Source organism: Macrotis lagotis, chromosome 3, assembly GCF_037893015.1.
Source record: "Macrotis lagotis isolate mMagLag1 chromosome 3, bilby.v1.9.chrom.fasta, whole genome shotgun sequence".
Classification (NCBI taxonomy): Eukaryota; Metazoa; Chordata; class Mammalia; order Peramelemorphia; family Peramelidae; genus Macrotis; species Macrotis lagotis.
In genome coordinates this window covers 60,924,179-60,949,511 of record NC_133660.1, presented here as the reverse complement: position 1 = coordinate 60,949,511, position 25,333 = coordinate 60,924,179, and the positions used below count along the sequence as shown (strand labels likewise).

General features: G+C 35.7%; 1 protein-coding gene across 2 annotated transcripts in view; it reads right to left on the bottom strand.

Moving 5' to 3' along the window:
* The window catches only part of PPA2 (inorganic pyrophosphatase 2), a 128,520-nt gene that overhangs the window by 36,881 nt on the left and 66,306 nt on the right, over window positions 1-25,333 (bottom strand). For both annotated transcript variants that reach the window (XM_074228766.1, XM_074228767.1), the window contains one exon: window positions 21,230-21,356. In XM_074228766.1, coding sequence (XP_074084867.1) covers window positions 21,230-21,356 — 127 coding nt within the window. The remainder of the gene's footprint in view (window positions 1-21,229; window positions 21,357-25,333) is intronic.

Below are 25,333 nucleotides of genomic sequence, written 5' to 3'. Positions count from 1 at the left end.
AGAATGAAAAAGTAGGAAAAAATGTGAAATATCTCATTGGAAACAACTGACCTGGAAAACAGATCCAGGAGAAATTATTTAAAAACTATTAGGCTACTGAAAGTCATGACCAGGAAAAGCATCTAGACTTCATTTTTCAAGAAATAATACAGGAAAATTGACCTAATAATCCTAAAAGCAGAGGGTAAAATAGAAATTTAGGGAATCCACCAATCACCTCCTGAAAGAGATCCCAAAATAAAAACTCTGAGGAATATTATAGTTAAATTCCAAAACTGTCAAGTCAAAGAGAAAATAATACAAAAAGCTAGAAAGAAACAATTAAATTATTGTGGACTCTACAATATTTTAAGGTTTAATGTAATTAATATAATTTGTAAGTAGGAGCATCCAGAGGACCTCACAACTTATGAATAATTCTTCTCTTTAGATTTTCTCCTAGACATCCACCAGGACCATAGAATTACCAATAGCAAGCATACATCACTATTTATAGGGATAATTAGAAGAATAAAGAACAAAGGTTTCTCCATTGTTTTAACTTTCAAGTAACCTTATATATTCTTTTCTTACTTTTACATGATAGTTTTCATTTAAATACCACTATGCAATTATAATGAGCACATATCCTATTACTTGATCCTCACAATAATCCTTTGATGTCATTAATGCAAATATTATCCTAATTTTATAGATGAAGAAATTGAGGCTGAGGTAAAGTGACTATCAAGGACATATAAAAATAAAACAATATGAAGAAACCAAGGATATTGTTATTCACTTGCAAGGTCTCTATTAGGTTGAGACAGCTAGATAGTTAAATGAATATAGCATTGGGACTGGGATCAAAAAGACCCAAGTTCAAATCTGACCTGCCTAAGCAAGCTTCTTAACTCACTGAAGAAAGAAATGGCAAATCATTCCAGTATCTTTGTCAAGAAAACGCCCTGGACAACATTGGTGTGTTATGGTCCATGGGATCACAAACAAGTCAGACATTATTGAACAGCACATCATTTTATTCATTTAGGCTAGGGTCCAATCATTCATATTTTTTCCTTATCTTTAATATATTTCTAATGCTCTGTAGTTCTTTAAAACATCACTGTTGCTTCCCAATAGTTCTCCCTTATCCTCAAAAAGTAACTCATGTAACAAAAGGTAGCATCTAAGGGGAAAAATAAAAGTGAGGAATTGGTTTCTTTACCATACATCCAGAACCAAGAGTAGTTATTAATTTAAATTCTGATATCCTTTAATATTTTCCTCCTACATTTTGGCAGTTGGGTGGCACAGTGAGTAGATTACCAGGCTTTCAGTAAAGAAGATCTGAGTTCAAATCTGGTCAGAAACTTATTAGCTGTGTGACCCTCAGTTTCCTCATCTCTAAAATGGGAACAATAACAGCACTTATCTCCCAAGGTTCTTGTAAGGACCAAATAAGGTAATATACATAGAGTGCTAAGTAGAATGCATGGGAATATAATAAGTGCTATATAAATGCTAGCTTTAATAAAGATGATGATGGTGGTGATGATTCTCTTGGTTTTTTCTTGCTCTGCATTAAGCTCACATAGATCTTCCCAAGTTTCTCTGAATTCTTCATTAAATCTTTCATGATTTTAAATTTTTTGGAGGAGAGTCTTTAAAGGCAATATTTATGCTACTGAAGTCAATTCCTTTCTATAGTAAGCAAATGTGACAGAAGAATCTCACTGTGAAGATGTGGCCTATCAGTTGCCTTTTTCTAACTTCATCAATAATTTCCATGAAATTTATGCATAGATTATTCTTATAAAGATATTAGAGAGTCGAAAATGCAGTGTGTGGTAGTCCAGAATTACTGATGTTTTCTCAATCATTATTTTTTTCTTTAGTATTTTTGTCTCTTTCAGATATCCTGAGATTCTATTCCTTAATTCCCTCCAAACTGTGTTGGCTTCAGCATGTACCTACCCGTGCAGTTAGTCTAGCCTTAATATTATGCTGGGCTAATGAAATTTAATTTAATATTAGCTTAAAGGGAATATGAAGAATAATGCAAATTTACTGCCCAAAAGAATACAAAATGTTTCCCAAAGATAAAAAAGTAGCTTTGAGACAATCTGTATTTCAGATTATCCATGACATCACTACTACTTAAAGAACAAAGTTGAAGACTAACCTTCAAGAAGTACCTTAAAAGCCCCTTGTTACTATGCAGCATTTATAATAAGTATAATACAATTTAGTTCACTGCTTACTAATTTTAGCTTACTAATAATTTAGCTCCCTGCAGACTAGGATGTCGAGGGAGCAGCAAATTAGGAAGAATGAATATATATTTGAAAGAATATTTAGAAAAAGCTATAGACCTATTCTATACACTGATGTTCCTAGTTCTCTTTTTCTATGGTTAACTAAAACTTCAAAGTTATAAAAATTGAGGATTTGGAAAAATAATAAAATATTTCATATTATTACATTTATTGTCTTGGTTCTTTCTTGAGAAAAAAACAAAACAAAACACCTTAAAGGCTGATCTCATCCTAACACGTTAAATGAACTACACTAAATTAAGATCCAAATTGAAAGAGATTTTACCCGAGAATGTGATTAAAAGACATTTGCACAAAACCACTGTTTCAGTGTTACAGTTGCTGCTCCTCACAGACCAAAGCATGTGTACAACTAACACTGCAAACAAAATTTGGGGAAGCAAGGACATATGTTTTTAATAACATCTTATAAAAATTCACAGGGAACAGTCATTTCATTCCATATATTTTCTGCATCACAAATAGAGGTTCCAGAACAGAAAATTGATTTTCTTTGAATGGTATGCTTGGGTTCACTAAAAGAATTTCATATTCTTCCCATAATGTTCTACACATATAAACATATGCATAATCTACAAGCTAATGAGCAGGATGCTTCTCTTTAAGTATCTCTATCCCTTTGTCCTTTCACTCTCTCATGCTATTATCAACAAGTTAAACCCATATCAAATTTTTTTAAATCATGAAAATATATCAATATTTCTAAAAGATAAATTAACCCACTTTCTAAGATACCCAAATAGATTATGTAAGGAGGACAACAAATATTGTAATAACAAATATCTCTGGGAATGAGTTGTTATATAAAAGTTTTATTCCCAAAATTATTAGTTTACAACTAGCTCCAAAGGTGCCTACTCACTCAATTTAAAAATAAAAGTCTCTGTGAGAATGGCTATAAGGAATAAAAATTCACATTCACAGAATGTTTAAAAGTTATATCTGTGCAGCAATAAAAGTATCTTCAGTCCTCCCATCCTATTCAAGCAGCAAATGTTTACGTGCTAAACAGGTTTGATTGTGTTTAGGGACACTTCTGATTTCTTGGTTGCCACAGAGTGACTGAGTTACAAAATCTAACTTGGGAACGTTGTTTTGCATTGTATGCAAAGCCTGATTCTACACAGACCCTGTCATCTCATCTACTCTGAAGTCATTCGTCCCCTACTTCCATTTCACCCACTCAAGACAGCAACCACACAATCAGGATTCACAGCACGGGAACATCTGTGACCTAGAAGTCCCCCCCCCTTTATATTTCCCACTACTCTTTCACTGTTTACAATGTTGTTAAGAATACTGCTTAACAATCTCTCTCCTCTGTCCCTCTCTATCTTTCCTCACCTCTTTCCCTCCCCACTCTACCTTCAACTCCTCCTTCTTTCTTTCCTGTCTCATCTCCTTTTCCTCCAGACACGATCCTTTTAACCTGCATTTCTCATTCCAATGTCTCTTTCAACCTCATATAATTTTTATTCCAGTTGGTTCTACCAGATTACTCTATTACAGACTAGAAAATGATCCAAATCATAGCTGCAAAGTCAAAAGCAGCGGCAATGATATGCCTGTATCATAGAAACAAAATCGTAAGTCCTGAAGTAAAATTAAATGTAATAATCAGAGTCATCAATCTTTAAAATCCTTGAAAATAACCAGAATTTCCTTTCAGATTCTTTACAGGTCTCCATATTTACCTATAATCAAAATTATTTTTCAAAAACAAGCATTTAAAATGCATTTTATTCAATTGTGTTTTATTTTTAATTACTAGCACTTTAACAGCAGTGCTTTTAACTATAAATATATACTATTTGAACAGTATTACAGTTAAATGGGCTAGCCTGGTAACTGATGCTTCATTTATAACATTATTTCTCTAGGAAAATGATTTCTAAGTCCAAACAACTGACTCACAAAGGAACTTTTGGATTGTAGTCCTTTTTAAAGTAGGTGAGGGTGGGAAGGCATTCCTCTGCTCAATCCCCTTAAAAAATAATAGCAAGTACCACCTCTGAATTTGACTACAATGATAACAGGAAACAAGCTTGTCATAAAGTAGGGTGAGGCAGCTGAAAATGACAGATCTTACTATTTCCCTGAATTGGGAGATTCATTTAGCATCTACACTCCCTCTCCTAGCACTGAGCAAAAACCTCACCTTAGGTTTTTAAAATTTTAAATTTTTAAATCCTATGGACATCTCCGTGACTTTTCTAGAGTTTATGTAGTAGGTCCTAGAACCCAGGTCTTTTGATTACCATGAACACTTGTTTCTACCAAACCACACACCACACTGAGAGCTGAAAGTTCAATAAAAGACAGGTCATAAGACCATACACCATCATCATTTAAGTCCAGTCTTAAATATATCTTGAAAATTTCCTCAGTCTAATGTACCTTTTGGTGATTAAAGCAATAAAAAATAAGTGATCCTTTGGGGAAGGGAGTATATTGTAATTAAGATCTTAATATTGTAAGGATGAAATAGTAACAACCAATAGAGCTAAACAAAGATAATAATGACTATGCCTGGCTCAGAAGAAGTAAGAAAATGTACCTCAAGATCACACAAGTAATAAATAAACAAACAAACAAATACTAAATAAATAAATAAAACAATCAGAATTTGAACCTGGGTCATCTGGTTCCCAATCCTTATGCTGTTTCTTAAGCTCTCTTTAATATTTTGGTTTCATATACCATAAGATGAGATGTCTCTGCATTGATCATAACCCTTTCATGTGTTTTTAACCTGTACAATTCTTGTCTTTATCCTTTCAGAGGTGCTCTCTACCAAAGTATATGCGAAATATATACCAGAGACCAATATTTTTTGTATACTGTTGTAACACTCGGGATGTGCATGGGAGCGTCCTTAATATTTTCATCATAAATACTCCTGAGGACCTATTTCTCCAAAGGTGTCATCAGCAATATAATATAGGCCTTACAAAACCACCTAACATCTTTTCATTGTCCTTTGTTTCACTTGCAATTTTGATTATGGTATGTGACAGAAGATGGTATCATAAATTTATTCCCTGCTATATTTCTATCCAATTTTCCTAACATTATTAAATAATGAATCTGTTCTCCAGTTTTGATTTTTCAATAATTTTTATATATTTGACTCTTTCTTATACTTCTATCTGTCCCATTTTCACCCCTTATTTGATATTAAATAATAGTTTTGATAATAATTGCTTTATAATGTGTTTAAACTTTGAGCAAGTCATAATACTTTCATCAGATCTTTTTTCAAAGTATCACATGATAGTCTTGCCTGTTTCATTTTCCATAAATACTTTATAATTTATCCAATTATTATTATAATAGTTTTGGGGTATTGCCAATAGATTGATGTTTTTCTCTACACTTATCCTAGTCTTCAGACTACAGACAAAATTGATATTAAAATCAAATTTATCAGTTAGTTTATCTTTTAAAAATAGAACTTGTGTATAGATATTGTTGAAATAAATTGTTTTGTTTCTAAATGGAGGGCATTACTTAGCAAGTAAAATTTCAGGTCAAAGAGATTCAGAGTTTTCACATGTTTATCTCTATTTTAAAAGGATTTTACACTGAAAAAACTCATGATACGGCCTATTTGGCTTTCATATTTCCATTTTTCAATTTTAAATTGCATATACATAAAACATATATGAAAGGCAAGACTGGCTTTATATAGCACAAGTACAGCTACCCTTAAAAATTACTTATTGTTAAACTAATTTATTCATCTGAGGATGTAATGTTATCTGCTTATGGCTCAGTTTTACAAGTTTTTTTCATTTTTAAATAAGTAAAAGTTATTGCACAGACATTACTGAAAGACAATAAACAAAAAGTTCAAGAGACTTTAAAGATGGAAAGAAATCTGGAGTGATTTTTAAAATGGAAAAAGCCATGAGAACCCAAATCATTTCATTTTGACATAAGGACCTTAGCACCGAGGTATGATCTGGAGAGGATCAAATCTTCCTGCTTGAATATTTGAAACACTAAATTCGAAAGAGATTAAATTCACAAAGATATTAGAGATGTCCTGACATTAGAATAATCTAAAAACAGTTTTGAATTTAGATATTTCATATCTCAGACTCTAATTTCCCTAGAACTTAGGTAATGTAATATCTTGGTAATAATTTCCAAGCTTGAGGAGCCCCTCTTTTCAAGCTATTTAGGAACCATTTAAATTATTACTTCACTGATCCTAATTGTGGAGACCTAAATGATTTACTAGTGGCCTCAAAGTATTAATGGGCTTCCTTAAGTGTCCACTTTACTCAAAGGGAATGAGCTGGGGATAACAAAAAATCTGCCTTCCCTATTTTTAGATTTTCCTAGTTTCTACTCATCATCTCAGCCATGGAGTCTACAGATCTAAAGTGTTACAAGAATAACTGGCAACATGAATTTCCTTCTAATTGAAGTTAAATATGCTTTCTTCCCTTTCTAATATATAACTAAATGATGAGCAGTTATGTTGTCTTCCAAAATTCCAAGCAATTGAAAATTATAAATATTCCTTTCTAAGTCTGCACATATTTATAAGTATAGAAGCCTTTCTTGATCCTGAATAAAAAAAATGTTTGGAATAATAGTTAGGATAAATATGAAAGGAAAGATTGTTATAGAACTAAAACAGGCAAGTTTGTTTACAAAAAATTTTATTTTTAGCATTCTTTTCTTTTAAAATTTTGAAATCTAAAATTTTTTCCTCCCTCCCAGGCCCTTCCCCCAGTCATTGAGAAGGCAAGCAATTTGATATCAATTATACATGTGAAATCATACAAAACATATTTCCATATTAGCTATATTGCCAAAAAAGGCAAAAAAAAATTAAGAAAATTATACTTCAATTTGCCATCAGCGTTTTCACTCTGGAGATGCATAGTATTTTTCCATCATACATCCTTTGTAATTATCTTGAAATATTATATTGATCAGAAAATAATCAAGTCTTTCACAGTTGATCATCATTACAACATTGCTGTTACTATGTACAACAATCTCTCAGTTCTTCTCATTTCCCTTTGTAGTCCTTCATATATGTCTTCACATGGTTTTTTCTGAAACCACTCCCTTCTTCCATCATTTCTAATAGCGCAAAAGTCCTCTACAATCATATGCCACAAATTGTTCAATCTTTTGATGAGCATCCCCTCAATTTCCAATTCTCTGCCATCACAAAGATTTGCTATAAAGATTTTTTGTACAAAAGATCCTTTTTTTCCCTTTGATGTCTTTGGGATACAGACCTAGTGGTGATAAACCTGAATAAAAGGGATCACAGCTTGATAACCCTTTAGGGATGGTGCCAAATTGTTTTCCAGAAAGACAGGACCAGTTCACAATTTCACCAATAATTCATTAATGTACCTATTTTCCCTCATCTCCTCCAGAATCTGTCATTTCTGACTAGAGTGAGGTGGGTCCTTGGAATTGTTTTAATTTACTTTTCTCTAAACAATAGTGATTTAGAACATAAATACATATGACTAGAAATATCTTTGATTTCATCTTAAAACTGACCATTCATATCTTTTAATTGGAGAACAGCTCTTATTTTTATAAATTTGACTCAGTTCTTTCTATATATTTGAGAAATGAGGCAATTATCAACTTGCTATAAAATTTTTTGATAGTATCTCACTACTATGGTACTTTTTAAAAGCAAAATATAGTTTTCCTGATTCTTTTTTAATTTAATTTTTCTGAGATCGTGGTTTTAACCCTGCCTTTTTTTATTTCAGCTAAAGCATATCTGATTCTCATTCTAGTTCATTTTAACTCTATGTGTCATTCTGTTTCAAGTGTTGACTCTTGTAAACAAGACATTCTGGATTCTGGTTTATAATCCATTCTGATTTTAGTTTCCATTTTATGGGCATGTTCATTCCACCAACATTCACACTTTTAATTACTAACTGTGATTTTCCTTTATCCCATTTTCTTCTATTTATTTTTCTCTCTTTTTATCCTATTCCTCCTCATAAGTCTGTTTTGCTTCTAACCCCTGCCTCCCTTAATCCACTCTCCCTTTTTCAACTCTCCCAACCTTTCTTTATCCCCTTCACCTCCTATTCTCCTTTTAGGTAAGATTAAAAAATGCACAATTATATGTATATATGTGAATGCATGAATATAAGGATACATAAACATTTTCTTCCATCTTTGAACCAATTTCAATAAGAGGTTCAAGGACTGCCTGCTACTACTACCCCCATTTTCCTTCTTCACTCTTTTGTGTGAGAAAATTTTCCCCATTCTACCTCTATGCCCCGCTCTTTTTGCCCAATGCATCCCTCTTTCTCACCCCTTCAATTTATGTATAGACCATTCCAAGATAATAGACTCATATCCATGCCTTTTGTCTATATAAACTTCTTTTAAATACCCTAACAGTAATAAAGTTCTTTGGAGTTACATGACTCATCTCCCCTATATGTAAATCTATATAATGTAAAGTTTGGCCACATTAACTTCTATTTCATGCTTGTTGTTTTTATTGTTTTTCTTGAGAACTGTGTTTGCATGTCAAATTTGCTATTCAGCTCTGCCTAATTCATCAAGAATGCTTGAGAAGTCCTTTAATTCATTAAATGACCATTTCTTCTCCTGAGTTCTATACTCAGTTTTACTGGATAAATGATTTAAGGTTGTAATCATGGCTCCTTTGCCTTCCAGAATGTCATATTCCAAGCTTTCCATTCTTTAAATATAGAAGTTGCTAAATCATGTGTGCCTCTGACTCACTCCATGATATCTGAATTGTTTCCTTCTCACTATTTGTAAATTTTCTCCTTGACTTGGGAGCTCTGGAATTTGGCTTTAATATTCCTGGGAGTTTCAATTTAAGTTCTTTTTCAGGAGGTGATTAATTGAGCTTTTCAATTTCTATTTTACTCTCTGGACCTAAGATTATTCAGGAGTGGTTTTTTGTTTGTTTTGTTTTGTTTTTTTTGCAAGGCAACAGGTTAAGTGACTTACCAAAGATCACTCAGCTACATAATTATTAAGTGTCTAAGGCTGGATTTGAGGTCAGATCCTCCTGACTCCAGGGCTGGTGCCCTATCCATTGGGTCACCTAGTTGTCCCCATTGTGGCAGTTTTTCTTGATAGTTTCTTGAAAGATATATGTAGGCTCCTTTTTAGATCATGGATTTCAGATATTTTGGGATCACGGGCTTCAATAAATCTTAAATTATCTCTTCTCAATCTATTTTCTAGGTTATTTTTCCTAATATTCCATACATTCTTCCTTTTTTCTTCTGTCTTTGTTTTATTGTTTCTTGGTGTTTCATAAAGTCATTAGCTTACACTTGCTAATTCTAATTTTTAAGAAATTATTTAAGAAAGCTTTTATCTCTCATTTTGCATTTGTCTAATTATGCTTTTTAACGAGTTCTCTTTTTTTTAGTGAATTTTTGTACCTCTTTTACCATTAGGTCAATTCTGTTTTTTTTTAAAGGTTTGGGGATTTCTTCAATATTTGTGTGTCTCTTACTAAGCTAATAGTTCTCTTTTCATAATTTTCTTGTATAATATCATTCTCTTTTATTTTCCCAATTTTTCTTCTATCATTCTTAGATCTTTTAAAAATTCTTTTCTGATTTCTTATCGCGCTTGTGTTCAATTAGCATTTTTTCTTTGAGGCTTTTTACAGGCCTTTTTTTATATTGTCTTCCCAGTTTGTGTCTTCCCTGCTTTTTATGGTCAAGTTCTTTTCTTTGGCTATTTGCTCACTTTTCCAGTCTATTTCTCAACTTTGAACTTTATGTTACGGTTGGGCTCTGGTCCCCTGGTGGTGGGGAGGCACTATCCCAAGTTTCAGGCTTTTTCATACTTCTGCTGTCAGAGCTACTTTTTTTTTTACAAGGCAAATGGGGTTAAGTGACTTGCCCAAGGCCACACAGCTAGGTAATTATTAAGTGTCTGGGGCCACATTTGAACTCAGGTCTTCCTGACTCCAGGGCTGGTGCTCTATCTACTGCACCATCGAGCTGCCCCCAGAGCTACTTCTGGCCCAAATTTTAGTGCTCCTGAGGTGGTATGATGAGGGAAGAAATATGGCTATTGCTCTTCTGGTCTTTACCCAGGAAGGGTCTCTGTTCCCCCATAGCCCCCAGTAGCTCTACTCTTGCCCTGAAATTTTGATCAAGTCCCTGTTCCCCTTCCAGGACAAGGGCTGGCATTCTCCCAGACTCTGCAACCAGAGCTTCTGCTCCTTTATGACTGATCACTAGCATTCCAAAGTGAAATCCAGAACTGTTCATGGGCAATAGAGTTGCCAATCAGTGATAGCTCTACCCAGTGCCAGGAACAGGTTCCTGTAATCTCTTTCTGACAGATACTCTGACCTCACTTTCCCTGGGCTAAGAGCTCCTAAAGCTGCTGCTACAACTGCTGATGCTACTACAGTTGCACACTCTGGACAGGTTTCCATCCCAGAGTCAAAGACTTTTCCTGCCTACCTACTATTTATTCTTAAGCTTGAAAAATACCTTATGCTCACCTTTTATAGCTTCTGTCACTCCAAAATATGACTTAAGGTGTTATTTTAGAGGACAATGTTAAGAGAGTTCAGCTGGGTTGCTGCCTCTAATCCCCCATATTGGCCCTGCACACCAGCATGTTTATTTTCAAAAGCAAATGAGATTATCTGCTAAACACTGCAAATAGGATTTGGTTGAGGAAGGGGATGTTTCTTTTTTTCTTTATTGTCTTGCTTTTTATCCCAATGTGCTACTAACAAAGAATATGAATTAGTAAAAAAAGAAATATACATCTACCAGTTAAAATATTGTATAGCCAGTTTATTGCTACACAAAATGCAGATAATCATAATGTGATCAATATTTTGAAACATACCCCATAAACATGCATTATTTTTTCAAGTCACATAATTTTTTTTCATTCTCTGATGATAATGTTAAGTTTTTGAGTTGCCAAATATCTGTATTGTTATAATAGAACTGCCTTTCCCTCCCTAGGAGGAATCTCAACTCTGTCATAAAATTAAGCTCAAACAAATAAACAAAGCATTCTACATGGCATGATTTGTGACTAAGGAACACTAAGTTACATCTACTCGATTGGAAATGATTTGTTGAAAAAAGGAATGGGACTTTCATATCCACAAGTGATTCTATGTATATTACAGAACTACTTGATTTCCAGCCGTTTTTCTCTAAATGAATAGACTATTCATTAGAGTCATTAAGATGTATTATGAAAATATTTCAGTTTTTCCTTAATTCTGAGATAAAAAGAATTAAGAGAATTAATTGTCTATTTCTAGGCTATCTTCCCTGCTGTCATTTTTCATTATTGACAAGCAATGACTGATATAATCTTAGTACTTAGATGGATCCTAGCCAAAAAGTTCACCTCTAGAATACATATAAAACAAATAACACTAAGACAAGACTTAGGGAAAATCAAATTCTTGTCATGGTTCCACCACTAATTAATTGTATGATCTCAGGAAAATTAGTTTTATCTTTCAAGACCTCAGTTTCAAATGAGTGGATCAGACTGCATCATTCCTAACTGTCTAAGTAAATTTTTTGAAAAAGTTAAAGTTAAAGGGGTGGCTAGGTGGTCCTGTGGTTAGAGCATAGGCCCTGGAGTCAGGAGTACCTGAGTTCAAATCTGGCCTCAGACACTTAATAATTACCTAAGCTGTGTGGCTTTGGGCAAGCCAATTAACCCCATTTGCCTTACAAAAAAATTAAAAATGTAAAAAAAAAATGTAAGTTAAAAAAACTCCCACAAAAGTCCATATTAAACATAAAAGTCATATACACCCCATATTTTATACAATTCCCCTTTCATTTCTGCATTGTCCCCAGTGGAGTAGGGGGAAAAATGTGCAATAGAGGGAACCAAAAATCACCTCTCTTACAGATAGGTAAACATTAATTTAATTGTTGGCAGATACCATATATTTATCCTGTCCAGTGACCTCCCACTGACACAGTGTTAGAAGGAATGAATCACATCTATATTGACATTCTCTAGTTTAACCAAACCAGAAGGCATAAAGAAGTTGCAGTAAAATGAAAGACTGGCTTAGATATTTTCCTTGAGCAAATAAAAGAGTTTGGTTGAATTTTGCAGTCAAAGGCTGAAAGAAATATCAATGTTTCATGGAATATTTGGTGAAGAATCCTACAATCTCAAGGTTGGAAAACACCTGAGAGACCAAATGATCCAATCCAGAGCTGAATTTTTTTCTCTATAATGAACTTGACTATTGGCAATCCAACCTTTGGTTGAAGCCTTTACAGAGGGGGAACCCATCATACTTCCAAGGAAGTCAATTACAATTTCTGACAGTTCTAATTAAACAAAATTATGGATATATTTTGTTTTCAAACCAACTACATTTCCCAAGATATCCCACTCCTCATAGGTAGCCATCTCTAACAACAAATTTTGAAAAGAGGGGGAAAAAAGGCTCAGTAAAGCTTCCCCCCAAATTGGAAAAGATTGACATATATAATATTACACATCCATAGTCTACACCTCTGCAAAGAATGGGAAGAGGTACTTTCATATTTTATCTCTTATTTTGGAACAAGCTTAGCCAATAAAATTTTATAATTCATTTTAGATTGTATTGTTTTTCTTCTCTTTACATTGCAAATAAAGATAACATGGAGAAACTACAAAACTAATCTTTTTAAAAAAAGTCAATGTTAGTACCATTAAAGTGTATATATCTCATTTCTATTATTAACTGATAATCTCATGAGGAGTGGGTGAGTGGTATTTATTTTGTAAAGGCATTTGTTTAGATATTTATTGTGAGAAGCATGTCTGTCAAAACAAAATATATCAATAAATTTGTTCCTCCAAAACAAACTCAAAAAATAAGAAAATCGGAAAGGTGCTGAATGTGTCAAGTACCTAAAACTATCAGAAGAAATGAAATTGTCTTAATGGAAAGGAAACAGCTAGTTACAGATATACGACTTCACAAAATGCTGTCTGAATGAAGTGAAATCACCGACTAGTTGAAGTAAAGGTCCAAACAAATACCAAATCAAAAGGAAGAAGACAAAGTATGATTACATATATTCCTCAACCTAGTTAATAAGCTGTCAACTTTGAAAAATGAGAGACAAAAATAAAGACTATCATTCTTTCTTATGGAGTTTTATTGAAAAAAAAAGTAACCCCAAAGAAATCAAAAGTCCTCAGAAACTACTTCAAATCAGAGACAATTTTCTTGCAAAGCTGAGAAACAGTAGCCAAAGGCAACTTTCATTTAGTGGGTGAGCTATGGGTAAAATATTGTGGAAGAAATTAACAAATGATCATGAGTAGCTTTACCTCCCAAAACAGCAAAATACAAATGATCAGAAAATTAGCCTGCCAAGAAACTTGTGAGACCTATTCCCTCAGCTCATAGGATTTAGAATTTGGAGATAATCTAATCCAAGAGGCTCCCACTTCAACCAACCAAGTGATGGACAACAGGAAGCAGCAGAAGCAGAGGTCAAACTTTGACCTTCAGATCACTGGAATTTTTGCTACTCATTGCCAATGATCTATTAACAGTCAAATTTCTCACTCCAAATCCTAATTGAGCTCTCATTTGACGGGGTTCACCACCTTCTCCTCATGGATATTCACTCTCCACTCTCAGTCTTCTCCCATCCCTCTGACCACTCTTTGCTAGCTCTTCAGTGAGACATAGTCCTTTAATTGTAGGTATATACAGCTCTGCTCTGGGACTTCATTTCTCTTTTTATACCCTCTCTCAGAGTGATAGCCCCATGGACTTAATTTTCATTTGTGCAGATTACTGTTATTGAGTTGTTTCCAGTTGTAGCCAAGTCCTAATAGTTTATTTCCTTCTTCAGTCATTTTACAAATGAGGGAACTGAGGTAAACAGGGTGACTTGCTAGAGTGTCTGCGGCCAGATTTGAACTAAACAAGATTCTAAGACCAGTGTCACTGCAGCACCTAGTTATGCTTCTGTGCAGATTACTCCAGTTCTTCTATGTTTAGCCCTAGACTCTCCTGACTTTTAATTCTTCATTATCATCTGTCTAGTAAGACATCTCCACCTGGATATCCTGGAAAACCAGAACTCAACCTTTCCCACAATCCACTCTGGTCTGTAACTCCCTTAGGTCTATAAATTGCAATGTCACCCCCCCCCTTTTTTTTACCAATGTTCATAACTAGAATACTTATTACTGACTTTATTCTCCTCATTCCACTTGTCTCAGCAATTGTACCTCTTCAACAGGTCTCTATTAGAAAGTAAGTTCTTGAAGGGAGGTACTATTTTTACTATCTTTGTATTCCCAGCACTTGGAATAACTACTTAGTCACTGATTTCTCCCATCTGTCCCCTTCTACCCACGACATACCACAGCCACCTAGTTCTAATCCCCATAAGCCCTTACCTAGACAACTGTAATAGCCTTCTTAGTTTCTCTCAAGTCTCCCTCCCCTCCCCATCCAAGCCCTCATCCACAGAGCTGCTGAAGGGAAGTCCTAAAGCACAAGTCAGATGGTTATATGCCTGTTCAAAAATCTTCCCTAAGCTGGCTCCTTAAGACAGTCTCTAAGACAAAACAAGCTCCTCTGCTTAGCATTCAAAGCCCTTCACAATCTGGTTTCAGTCTGGCTTTTCAGGATGATCACATATTATTCTCCATTATGCACTTCCAGCCAAACTGCCCTATTTTTGGTTCCTCATAAACAATGTTGCATCTCCTCTTTCTTTGCTGTTGTACTGATTGTCCCCCCATGTCTGGAGTTTGTGCATTCCTCCTCCCTGCCTCTTCAGGTGATCAACATGCATCTGAGGTTTAGCTCAAACCATGGAAGGATCGCAGAGCTGGAAAAGACCCTTGAACTCTGGCAGCCCACCCCTAGGAAATGGAGATACTCAGACTCCCAATCCAATCCTGTCTGCTAGACAAGCTTCCTCCTCAAAGGCAGTTTCCCCCAAAGAATTTCCTACATTGACAAAATCACAGACCCCCATAAAGAAAACATAAACCACTTTGCACGCCCATTGCTGTTGCATGCTGATCTTTTTATTCATTACTCCATATTAGTTATGTAACACTTTCCTTTCACTTAATGAATTTAATTATACAGGTTATATAGTTTTGGCAGAGAGAGAAAGAGACCAAGAGAGAGGCACAGAAACATAATGATTCAGAGAGAAAAAGACAGGAAAAAGAATAACAAGATTCTGCTAGGAGAAGTCAGTCTCCCATGGCCCATACTGCTCACACCCAAGCAAAAGATTCAAATGACACTTGCAGTTTGGATGGTCCACACAAAGCTATGACAATGACTCTTGGGACAACATATCATGGGAACCCAAATTGTAGGCAATAATTCATGTGCCGGTTCAAACTTTTAAAAAATAGTCATCAAACAATAATCACCTAAGCAGGTGTTCAGAGCCAGTCCAAAATGTTATGTTTCCTCATAACCCTAATCCCAACACCATACCATACAATATCATAGTGAACTGTCTCTACTATGTCAAAGAAATGTGAATGAGGAAAGTTTATAAGTTGGATCCTCTAGTCTTAGGCTAAGGCCTAGGCAGAAGTGGCTAGGGCTGTGTCCCTCCTGTGGGACCCTGCTCTCTGACTATTTCCTCCACCTCACAAGGATAAAATACATTGGGTGGAGAGGCAGAGGCTACAATAATGCTCTGGACCAAATGAACATTTTTCATGATTCAATGTACTTCCTAAAGCACAAGTCTAACCATGCCACATGACTCTCCTTTGCACTCTTTTAGTCAGACTCCTTTAATTGCTGCCTCACCCCCCTCTATTCCCTTCCTCTTTGCCTCTTCAGGCTGCCTCATCCCTACAAGGTGTCCCCCTCATGATGTCTGCCTCTTACAAGTCCTAGCTTCCTTCACTGTTCAATGTGCCCAGTTATGGGAAGACCTACCTGATCCTCTACTTACAGTTCTTTTCCTTCTCCAATTTTCATGCCTTTCATGCCTAAGACTTCTCTGTATTCTCATCATACTCTCTCAGTAAAGCAGAAACTCTCTGGGGTAGAAACTCTTTTTTAAATTTTGTCTTTGTATCCAAAGTGTCCAAGCACAGTGGAATAAAAAAAGTTATAAATGCCTACTGAATTACATTGGTCTGAATTGAGTATGAGCTGCCTCTTAAAGGAGGTGGTGACAATATGAGTAAACATGCCAATGTTTATGTAAATATGAGATGAAAATAAAGAGTAAACTCCAGACAAGGAGGTCAGTGAGTAACATTTTTCATTTACTAACTACAGAACTGTGGATAAGTTAATTGTCCTCTCTGGGCCTCTCTTTTCTAGTTGGTAAATTGAGGGCATTATAGATGACCTATGAGATCCTTCTGTCTCAAAAGCTATGATCCTCTAATGACAGTGAATCTCGGGACAACATATCATGGGAACCCAAACTGTAGGCAGTAATTAATGTGCCAATTCAAATTTTTTAATATAGTCATCAAACAATAATTCCAGAGATATCTTATATTCTCTATTTCAGTCGATTATATGACTCTAAAGATGGTTTGTGCATTCATGAAAGTCCACCGATTTCCCTTCTACATTTTCATCAAGGAGACACATGTAGATCTTTCTCATAAAAATTTTAAAGATTTGGGAAAGTAAGCATATTGATCAGCAATTATCAGATATATTAACTAAGAATAAGGGACAAATTCAGTGGGGAAAGAGAAAGGGGTGAAATGAATCTAAGATATGACCATCTTGTAGATGAATAAAGTAGACTGAAATAAAATGAAGAGGCAAAAGTCAAGGGAACTGTTGAGGAGGTTGAGGACCTGGGAGGTCAGTCTTTTAAAGAAGCTGAGTAGAAGACTGTGATCTTACTGAACTTATTGAACTAAATGGGAAGGAAGGAAAGAAAATTGACCTGCAGGTTCAGAGATAACAGTAGCACAGAATTAAACTGAATGAAATTAAGTTTAAAGGAGAAGAGGTTGCTGAATGCTAGTGTAGAAGGCAGATCTGAAAGTAGTAAGGAATAGGCTTGAGGTGGGGAATTTTTGCCAAGGGTCAAAACTTAAAAATTAACCTGCTATATTTGGTCAAACATTTAATTAATTCATCCCTAAAATGCTCCTGGATTTATGGAATTTCCAGTCCTGTCTGCAGTTGCCTTGGTAGGAATATAATAAATTTGCAGGCTTTATATGGCCTGTGGGCTAGACATTTCCTCCCTGAAATAAGTCAACTCTTCCTTTTCATCCTGTGTCTATAGGGAGTATGTGAGAAAAAAAAGACAACTTTGAAGAGGATACCAAAGAATCACAGCTACAAAATAAAAGTCTCTCTAAAAGAAAAGAAAATCAAAAGAACTTACCAAAAAACAGGGCAATTTTGTTATTGCCTTGTTAAATGAAATAAATACGTTATTTAAAACAAACTAAATATGTTCATCAATTCATAAACCATCTTGTTTTTCTGCCTCTTTATATAGTAAAGCATTTGCTCTTGCTGACTATTGTCAACTCAAATAGAAAATAAAAACTGAAAAAAGGGGGAAAGGGAAAAATGAAAATGAAAAGAGGGGAGAGAGTTGGGTTCCAAAAATACCAGAAAATAGAAGGGATATAAGCAAAATTAATCTAAGGTTAAGAACCATTCATTACACTAGATGAAAATCCCAAAGGTCTCATCAGAGAGAGCAAAGAAGTACAGGAACAAGGGAAATGAAATGGAATGAGAGGAGTATGCAGAGAGAGGTATCAAAGAAAAGGATTTTTGCAAAACAGAAAGCAACTCTTCATCATAGGGACTAGAGAAGCAGGAAGTAGGCATGGAGGGGTACCAAATATATACAAAAAGTTAAATTGATCTAGTCATAATAATAGGGACTGGTGTCTCAGAGGGGAAGAGCCCTTAGTTGATGAGAACTGGTGAGGCAAGAGGAGAATGCTCAGCAAGCAATGGATACAATGTTAACATCACTGACACACACTTTGTGAGTACATACTTTGTGTAGGGGATATTACTTGAGGCTTGGGAAATAATGGGACATACACACAACACACTGGTTCCAGTCTCCAAAAATGAAGATTGAAGAGGAAAGTGGTGGCTGGCAACTACTGTCTTTGTTGCTGATTCCCTTGCTGACCCAGTGGCATGGGTGCCCCAATTAGGCAATAGAGAAGAATGGAGGAGAGCAGTCCAGGAGGGCATGACCAGGAGTGAATGAAGGAATGATCTATGCTGAATGTCACAGCCCCACTTACCCTTGTACAAATAGAGATTACAGACTTCAATCTGAAAAAGACCTCAGAAATCAATACTCTAATTCGATTACTGAGGACACCAAAGGAGGTAGCACAGGTAATCAAAATCCAAAGATTTTGACTTAGGGACTTAGAGGTATATCCTCTGTCTCTGCAACCAATTCTTTCTACTAAATTCTGCTGATTCAGAGAAGCTGTGATTGGCACAGAACCAAACACAGAGATTTTTACAGAGGTGGGACACGAACACTGGCTGGCTCCCTACTTATCATTGGTAAATCATGGTTGCCCTGGACTTGTTCTAGATCTGGTTCTTGGCAATTGTTTTATCTCTTTCATGTAATAAATAAGGACCAAGATTGTCTTCCAAGCATTTTAAATCTTTCCTTCTTCAGTTCTCTAAAGACTTGATCCCTCCAAGTCCTCAAATGGTTTCCTAGAGCTTCTTTAAGAGATGACCTCCTGAGGGTGGCTAGGTGGCATAGTGGATAAAAGGACCGGCCTTGGAGTCAGGAGTACCTGGGTTCAAATCCAGTCTCAGACACTTAATAATTACCTAGCTGTGTGGCCTTGGGCAAGCCACTTAACCCCATTTGCCTTGCAAAAACCTTAAAAAAAGAGAGAGATGGCCTCCTAGTTTGAACAAAGACCAAGAACTATTAACTTTAATTTAGGAAAAAAAACCTGATATCTTATCATCTAATCTTGCTATCTTTTATACTTTGTTTCTTCCTTAAGGATATGATTTCTCCCTCATCACGTTCAATTTGGATCAATGTATAACATGGAAATGATGTAAAGACTGACAAATTGTCTTCTGTGGGGAGTGGGAGAAGGGAAGTTAAGATTAGGGGAAAAATTGTAAAACTCAAAATAAATAAAATCTTTAAAAAAAAAAAGAGATGACTTCCTAGGGGAGGCTAGGTGGCACAGTGGATAGAGCACCGGCCCTAGAGTCAGGAGTACCTGAGTTCAAATCCAGCCTCAGACACTTACTAATTACCTAGCTGTGTGGCCTTGGGCAAGCCACTTAACCCCATTGCCTTGCAAAAACCAGAAAGAAAGAAAGAAAGGAAGGAAGGAAGGAAGGAAGGAAGGAAGGAAGGAAGGAAGGAAGGAAGAAAGAAAGAAAGAAAGAAAGAAAGAAAGAAAGAAAGAAAGAAACATATGACCTCCTAAATAGGGATTTGAGAGAATGCCAAAGGCCACCAAAGTCTCATACCATATCAAGACATTTACCACAGAAGACATGAAAGAGCTGGGAACTCTCTCTTCACTCCAGAAGAAATAGAAGCCAGCCTGCCTGAGCTGGTCCCCTTGAGCAGAGAACAGGTGTACACCTGCCTTTGTCAACACTGCTGCCTGGCCAGCCTACTGCCCCTGAGGACAAGAGCCCTGCTGGCCACTGCAACCACATGCATAAGAGCATACTACAATGCTCCCCTAATCTGGGTGTGAAGTAGAGAACCCCCAAGTGTCATCCCCTATACTCTTCCACTCCTTCTCTGCTTTTGAGATCCCTGCATTCTTCAAAATTCTGCTCAAAGGATGCCTTCTACACAAAGCTCTTCCTCATTGAAGCCCCCAGCTGAAAAATGAACTCCCTTCCCTGCAAAAAGCTGACTTTGACTTCATTTATGTACAGTTTACATAATCTTATTTTTATTTCCATGTTATTTCCCTGAAAGAATGTTAGCCCTTGAGGGCAGGGGCCATTTCACTTTGTCCCCACTACCTTGTACAGTGTTCAGCACAAAACAGGCATTTCAGAAATACTCAGTGTGAAGCTACAGGACTTGCTTAAAGTCACACAATCTTGCCCTTTTGGAGGATGGATCCTCCAGCAGTCTTCCCCCATTTCAACCATAGAGTCCCTATGGAGCAAGATACCTGGTTCTCTGTATAAAAGGAACCAGCTTGTGCCATTTGCTTTGATTTTTAACTTGATTTCAAGTCACTTGTTATTAATTCATGGCTCTCCACCAGATGCCACTTTGGTAGATAATGACAAGGCACACCCAGAGTCATCTGGTCCCTAAGGGTGAGGAGGGGATTGGTATTGAGAGAGGAGCAAAGAAGTAATGAGAAGGCAGAAGTCCAGAAAAGGAAAACTTTGGGATCATCACAGTTTTGAGTACAGAGTCTCTGTTTATCTTCATAGACAACAAGATTTGGTGTGGACAGAGTCCTTCCACATCTTGCTAAAGTCCTGCAGGTTCTCACCTTAGCAGGAATAATGCTAATGGATCTTCTGATATTTTTTTCCTTTCAGTATCCTCCCTCTTCCCACGTTTACAGTATCCTTTTCCCTTTAGCCAAAAATAGAGAGAAATTTCAAGGATGTGACAATGACAATACTATTTTTCTGAACCTCTGTACTCAAAACACAGACATTAAGCCTGAAATATCATTTGGCTGCCTGCATCCTTTTCTCTCCTGCATCTCCCTTCAGTGTGACACAAGTTAGACACCATCTTACTACAATGCTTATTTCACTATAGAGACAATAAAGGCATACTATACAAATCTGACTCTCAATGAAATAAGCTCTATGCAAGAAAGGCCCCTTCTGAGTTCCTAGAACTCTTATCTCACCTGATTGGAAATTCAGTTTCCTGGAATGGTATAAGACTTACTATGGAACTTGGAGGCTTCTGGGTCATCCACACTAATAGCAATTATCTTCCAATCTGTCTCACTCTCATCAATAAGGGCCAAAACTCCAAGAATCTTCACCTGGATAACATCGCCATGAGCGTGAACCTTCAGAAAAGAATATCAGCATTAGACAAATGTTAGAAAAATTCACCCAAGGATCTGGAGCTGTTTAATCTTTTTTAAACCACAGCTGAGATTTCATCCAAGCAGAGAACTGCAAGTTAGAAATTCTACTTCTACCAGTGTCAATTAGTACTTTCTCTAAAACTTCAGGTCTTAGCCACCTAAGCCACTGAAAAGTCAGGTTATATGCCCAAATATGTGGCAAATATATGTCAGAGGCAAGACTCGAACCCATGTTCATGAATTGGCTGTGGCCAGTTCTCTATCTAATATGCCCAGCAACTATCTCCCTAAATCACACAAAAGATTTTTTGACAGACTTCAGACACAACAGTGATTAAAGAGCTGTGAGAATTCAAAACAAACCAAAAGGGATGCCTCACAATACTTTTCATAGAATCAAGGGCTCGAGTTCTAGACAGTTGTTAAAATGTTGAACTTCCATTGTTATTAAGAGAGTGTAAGGTTGCCTTAGTGTTTTAACATCAAATACTATTTGAGCTTTGGATATTGGATCATGAGTCTTTATAGTTAAAAGAAAAGCCAATGACCAGTCCTTCCCATAAACTGTGAATTCAAAGCTCTGCATATTCTCTTTCCAGTGATACTCTGTTTAGACAATGTATCTTAAGAGAAGATTCTCTCTTGATTCTCCTCATCCTGAATGAAATAGACTTTGGTTCAAACTTTTTACTGAACCCAAGCAGTTCTTTCAAATAATCTAAAGCCTTTAATAGTGGTCTAGCAAGTCTAAGTTGTAATTACAGAAATCATTTGACTAGTCTTACAGATATAAAATCGGCCAGCAATCCATTCCACAAAAAATGGGCAGTAGCTGAATTCCTGACCCTGGCACTTGACATCATATATGTAGAACTGGAAGATACCTTAGACATTATCTAGTCAAATCACATTCATTTTACAGATTAGGAACTGAGGAACAGAGAGATGAAGCAATTTGTCACACAGCTAGTAAGGGGAAAATTAGAACACACACCCACACCCAAGCAAACCTAAATCAGTCAACTAGAATTTAGCAAAGTAACTGAAATAAGGAATAAAAAAAAGAAGAAAAAGACTGTCAATGAAATTTTTGATGAGGATAGCTAACATTTACATAGTTTGCAAAGCATCTTATATGTTCTCGTTTTATCCTCATGATGGTATGTGAAGTAGATGCTTTTATTATTCCCATTTTTACAAATGGAAAAACAGGTTGAGAGAGGCTACGTGATTTGCCCAGGGTAACCCAACTAATGTGTAAATAAAGAGGTTTGAAGTAAAGGTCTTTCTGACTACAGAATAAGTAAATTAGCTAATACACCAGATTTAAGGGAAATAAAATGAAATCCTAGAGGACAACCAGGAAGATGTTGTTTGCTGACATTTGAAGAAATTAACCAAGAACTGAAAATGTTTATGGAAATCACAAGAAAATAAAAATTATGAAGATGGTAGAAAAATCATAAAAAACAATTAAGAGAGAATTAAGAGACAAAAGAAATAGGGATTAAGAAAATATATGATTTTATAATTTAAAAAACTCAAAAATCTATAGAAGCAATGAAACAGACTTAATATATTGGAAATTAAATTAGGAACAATGCAAAGCAATGAAATTATTTTCCCCCTTTACCTCCTCTCCCTATCCACAATTAACCAAACATTAACACATATACTCAAGTGACAGACGTGGAAGATAGTTTATAAGGTAAAAATCCTGAAATTCCTGACATACTAGATAAATTAAAAAAAAAAACTCTACATACTCTATTTCAGGAAACCAAAAAAAAGCTGATTTTAAAAAGGGTGAAATATAAGGGGGGGCTCCTATGAGACTACCAATTTTGTGGACTGAAAGAGGTAAAGACAAAATCAAATGTAAATTTTGTTTCAATACAACCTTACAGAGACTATGGAGGCTGTTCATGTCTTTACACGAGTCAGGAAAAAGTTGATTTTGAAAGCTAGGAAAATGATTGTTGTGGTTGGCAGTTGACAAAAGACTTAACATCACGCTCAAATGAAAGTTATATAATTAAAATTATAATTATTGATGAAGAAACCTTATTTGGAATGCTACTATTATGCTTGTATTAATAATAGAATTAATAATAAGAAATGCAGAAACCATTTCATAAGAATGACTAGAGATAAAACAAACTAATGATGAAACTAAATGCAAATGGGCCATGTTCCCAACAGAATGAAAACATACCTTATAATGGATTGAAAAGGAGAATTCAAAAAAATGCCATCAGAAATATTAATTCAAAAAGGTCTAAATTAACCGATAATACAAGGGCAGTTAAAACTTTATGATATTATTGTAAAATAAAAAAAAAACATGAATGATCTAGGACAAAGTAGAATACCAGAAAGTATTGAGAGACAAAGGAAGCTTTTATATCATGAATATGTAAAATAAATGTCAATCTTAAATATTTATCTGATAAATTACAAGGCAAAATTCAAAAAACAGAAAACTTTGAGAATGTCAAGGAATCTTGAAAATTTATTTTACAGATGACTAGAGATAAAACAAACTAATGATAAAACTACCCCCCCTTTTTTAAATCCTAAAGGCAGTCAGAATTTTTAAAGATTTAAAGGGATTAAAGATTTTTAAGTAGAGGAATAGAATGGTCAAATCTGCATTTGCAGATGTATGGAGCATTAATTGGTCAGCTAAGCACCAGACCTGGAGGAGTGAGGAAGATGGGAGTCCTAACTCAGCCTCAGTTCAAATCTGGTCTCAGATAATTACTTGCTATATGGCCCTGGACAAGTCATTTAATCTCATTTGTCTTTGTTTCCTCATATACATAATGAACTGGAGAAGGAAATGGCAAACTCCCTCTGTAACTTTGCCAAGAATATTCCAAATGAGACCACAAAGAGTTGGGCATGACTGAAAAAAAAAATGAACAAGAGAAAGAATTAAACAGAGAAGAGACTCAAGGCAAGGAGACCAACTAGTGGGCTATTCTAGAAGAGAAGTGAGGAAGGTTTGAAGGGCTAGAAACTACATTAAGTGAAGAAGGGATGTATACAAGAGATGCTATGTCAACAGAATTGACAAGATTTGGCAAAGAATGGCTATGTGGACTGTGAAAGGGAGAAACCACCAGCATAATTTCAAAGTTAAAAACTTCTAAAATGGGAAAGACAATGGTTAAACCATAGATAGAACTGGGGTAGTTTGGAAGAATATGTTTTGGGGAAAACAATGAATTCCTTTTTGTATACACTGAGTTTGAGATATAGATTAGACATCAGTTGGAGTTGTCCAGTAGTGATAAAGCAAAAAGATAATGAATGACTGAGGATGAGAGAATATTCCAATGATAGATTCCTTTTAAAATTTTTTTATATTTAATATTTATTTTCATTTTGTACAAATAATATTTTTTATACATTAATACAATATTCTTGATTAAGGGTAAACAAAATACCCCCTACCCCCCAAAAAATATAGACTCGCTTGAGCGATAAAGTAGAGAGGAGAGAAAAAATTAAAATTAAAAAGAAAAAAATAATAGTAATAATTGTAGGTATGGCCAGGTGGTGCAATGGACGGAGCACCAGACCTGGAGCCAGGAGCACCCGAGCCCATATCTGGCCCCATACACCCAACAATCACCCAGCTGTGTGACATGCAAGCCACCCCAACCCCACTTCCCTGCAAAAACCAAAAAAAGAGTAAAAAAAAAAGACCCAAAATATAATAAAAGCGTATTAATAGAAGGGGTGGCTGGGTGGTGGACAGAGCATTGGCCCTTGAGCCAGGAGCACCCGGGTCCAAATCCAGCCTCAGACACCCAACGATCACCCTGCTATGTGGCCCTAGGCAGGCCACCCAGCCCCATTTGCCCTGCACCCCCCCAAAAAAAATAATAATAATAAAAAATGTGCTTCAGGCTTTGTTCCAACACCAACAACTCTGTCATGGGTGGATC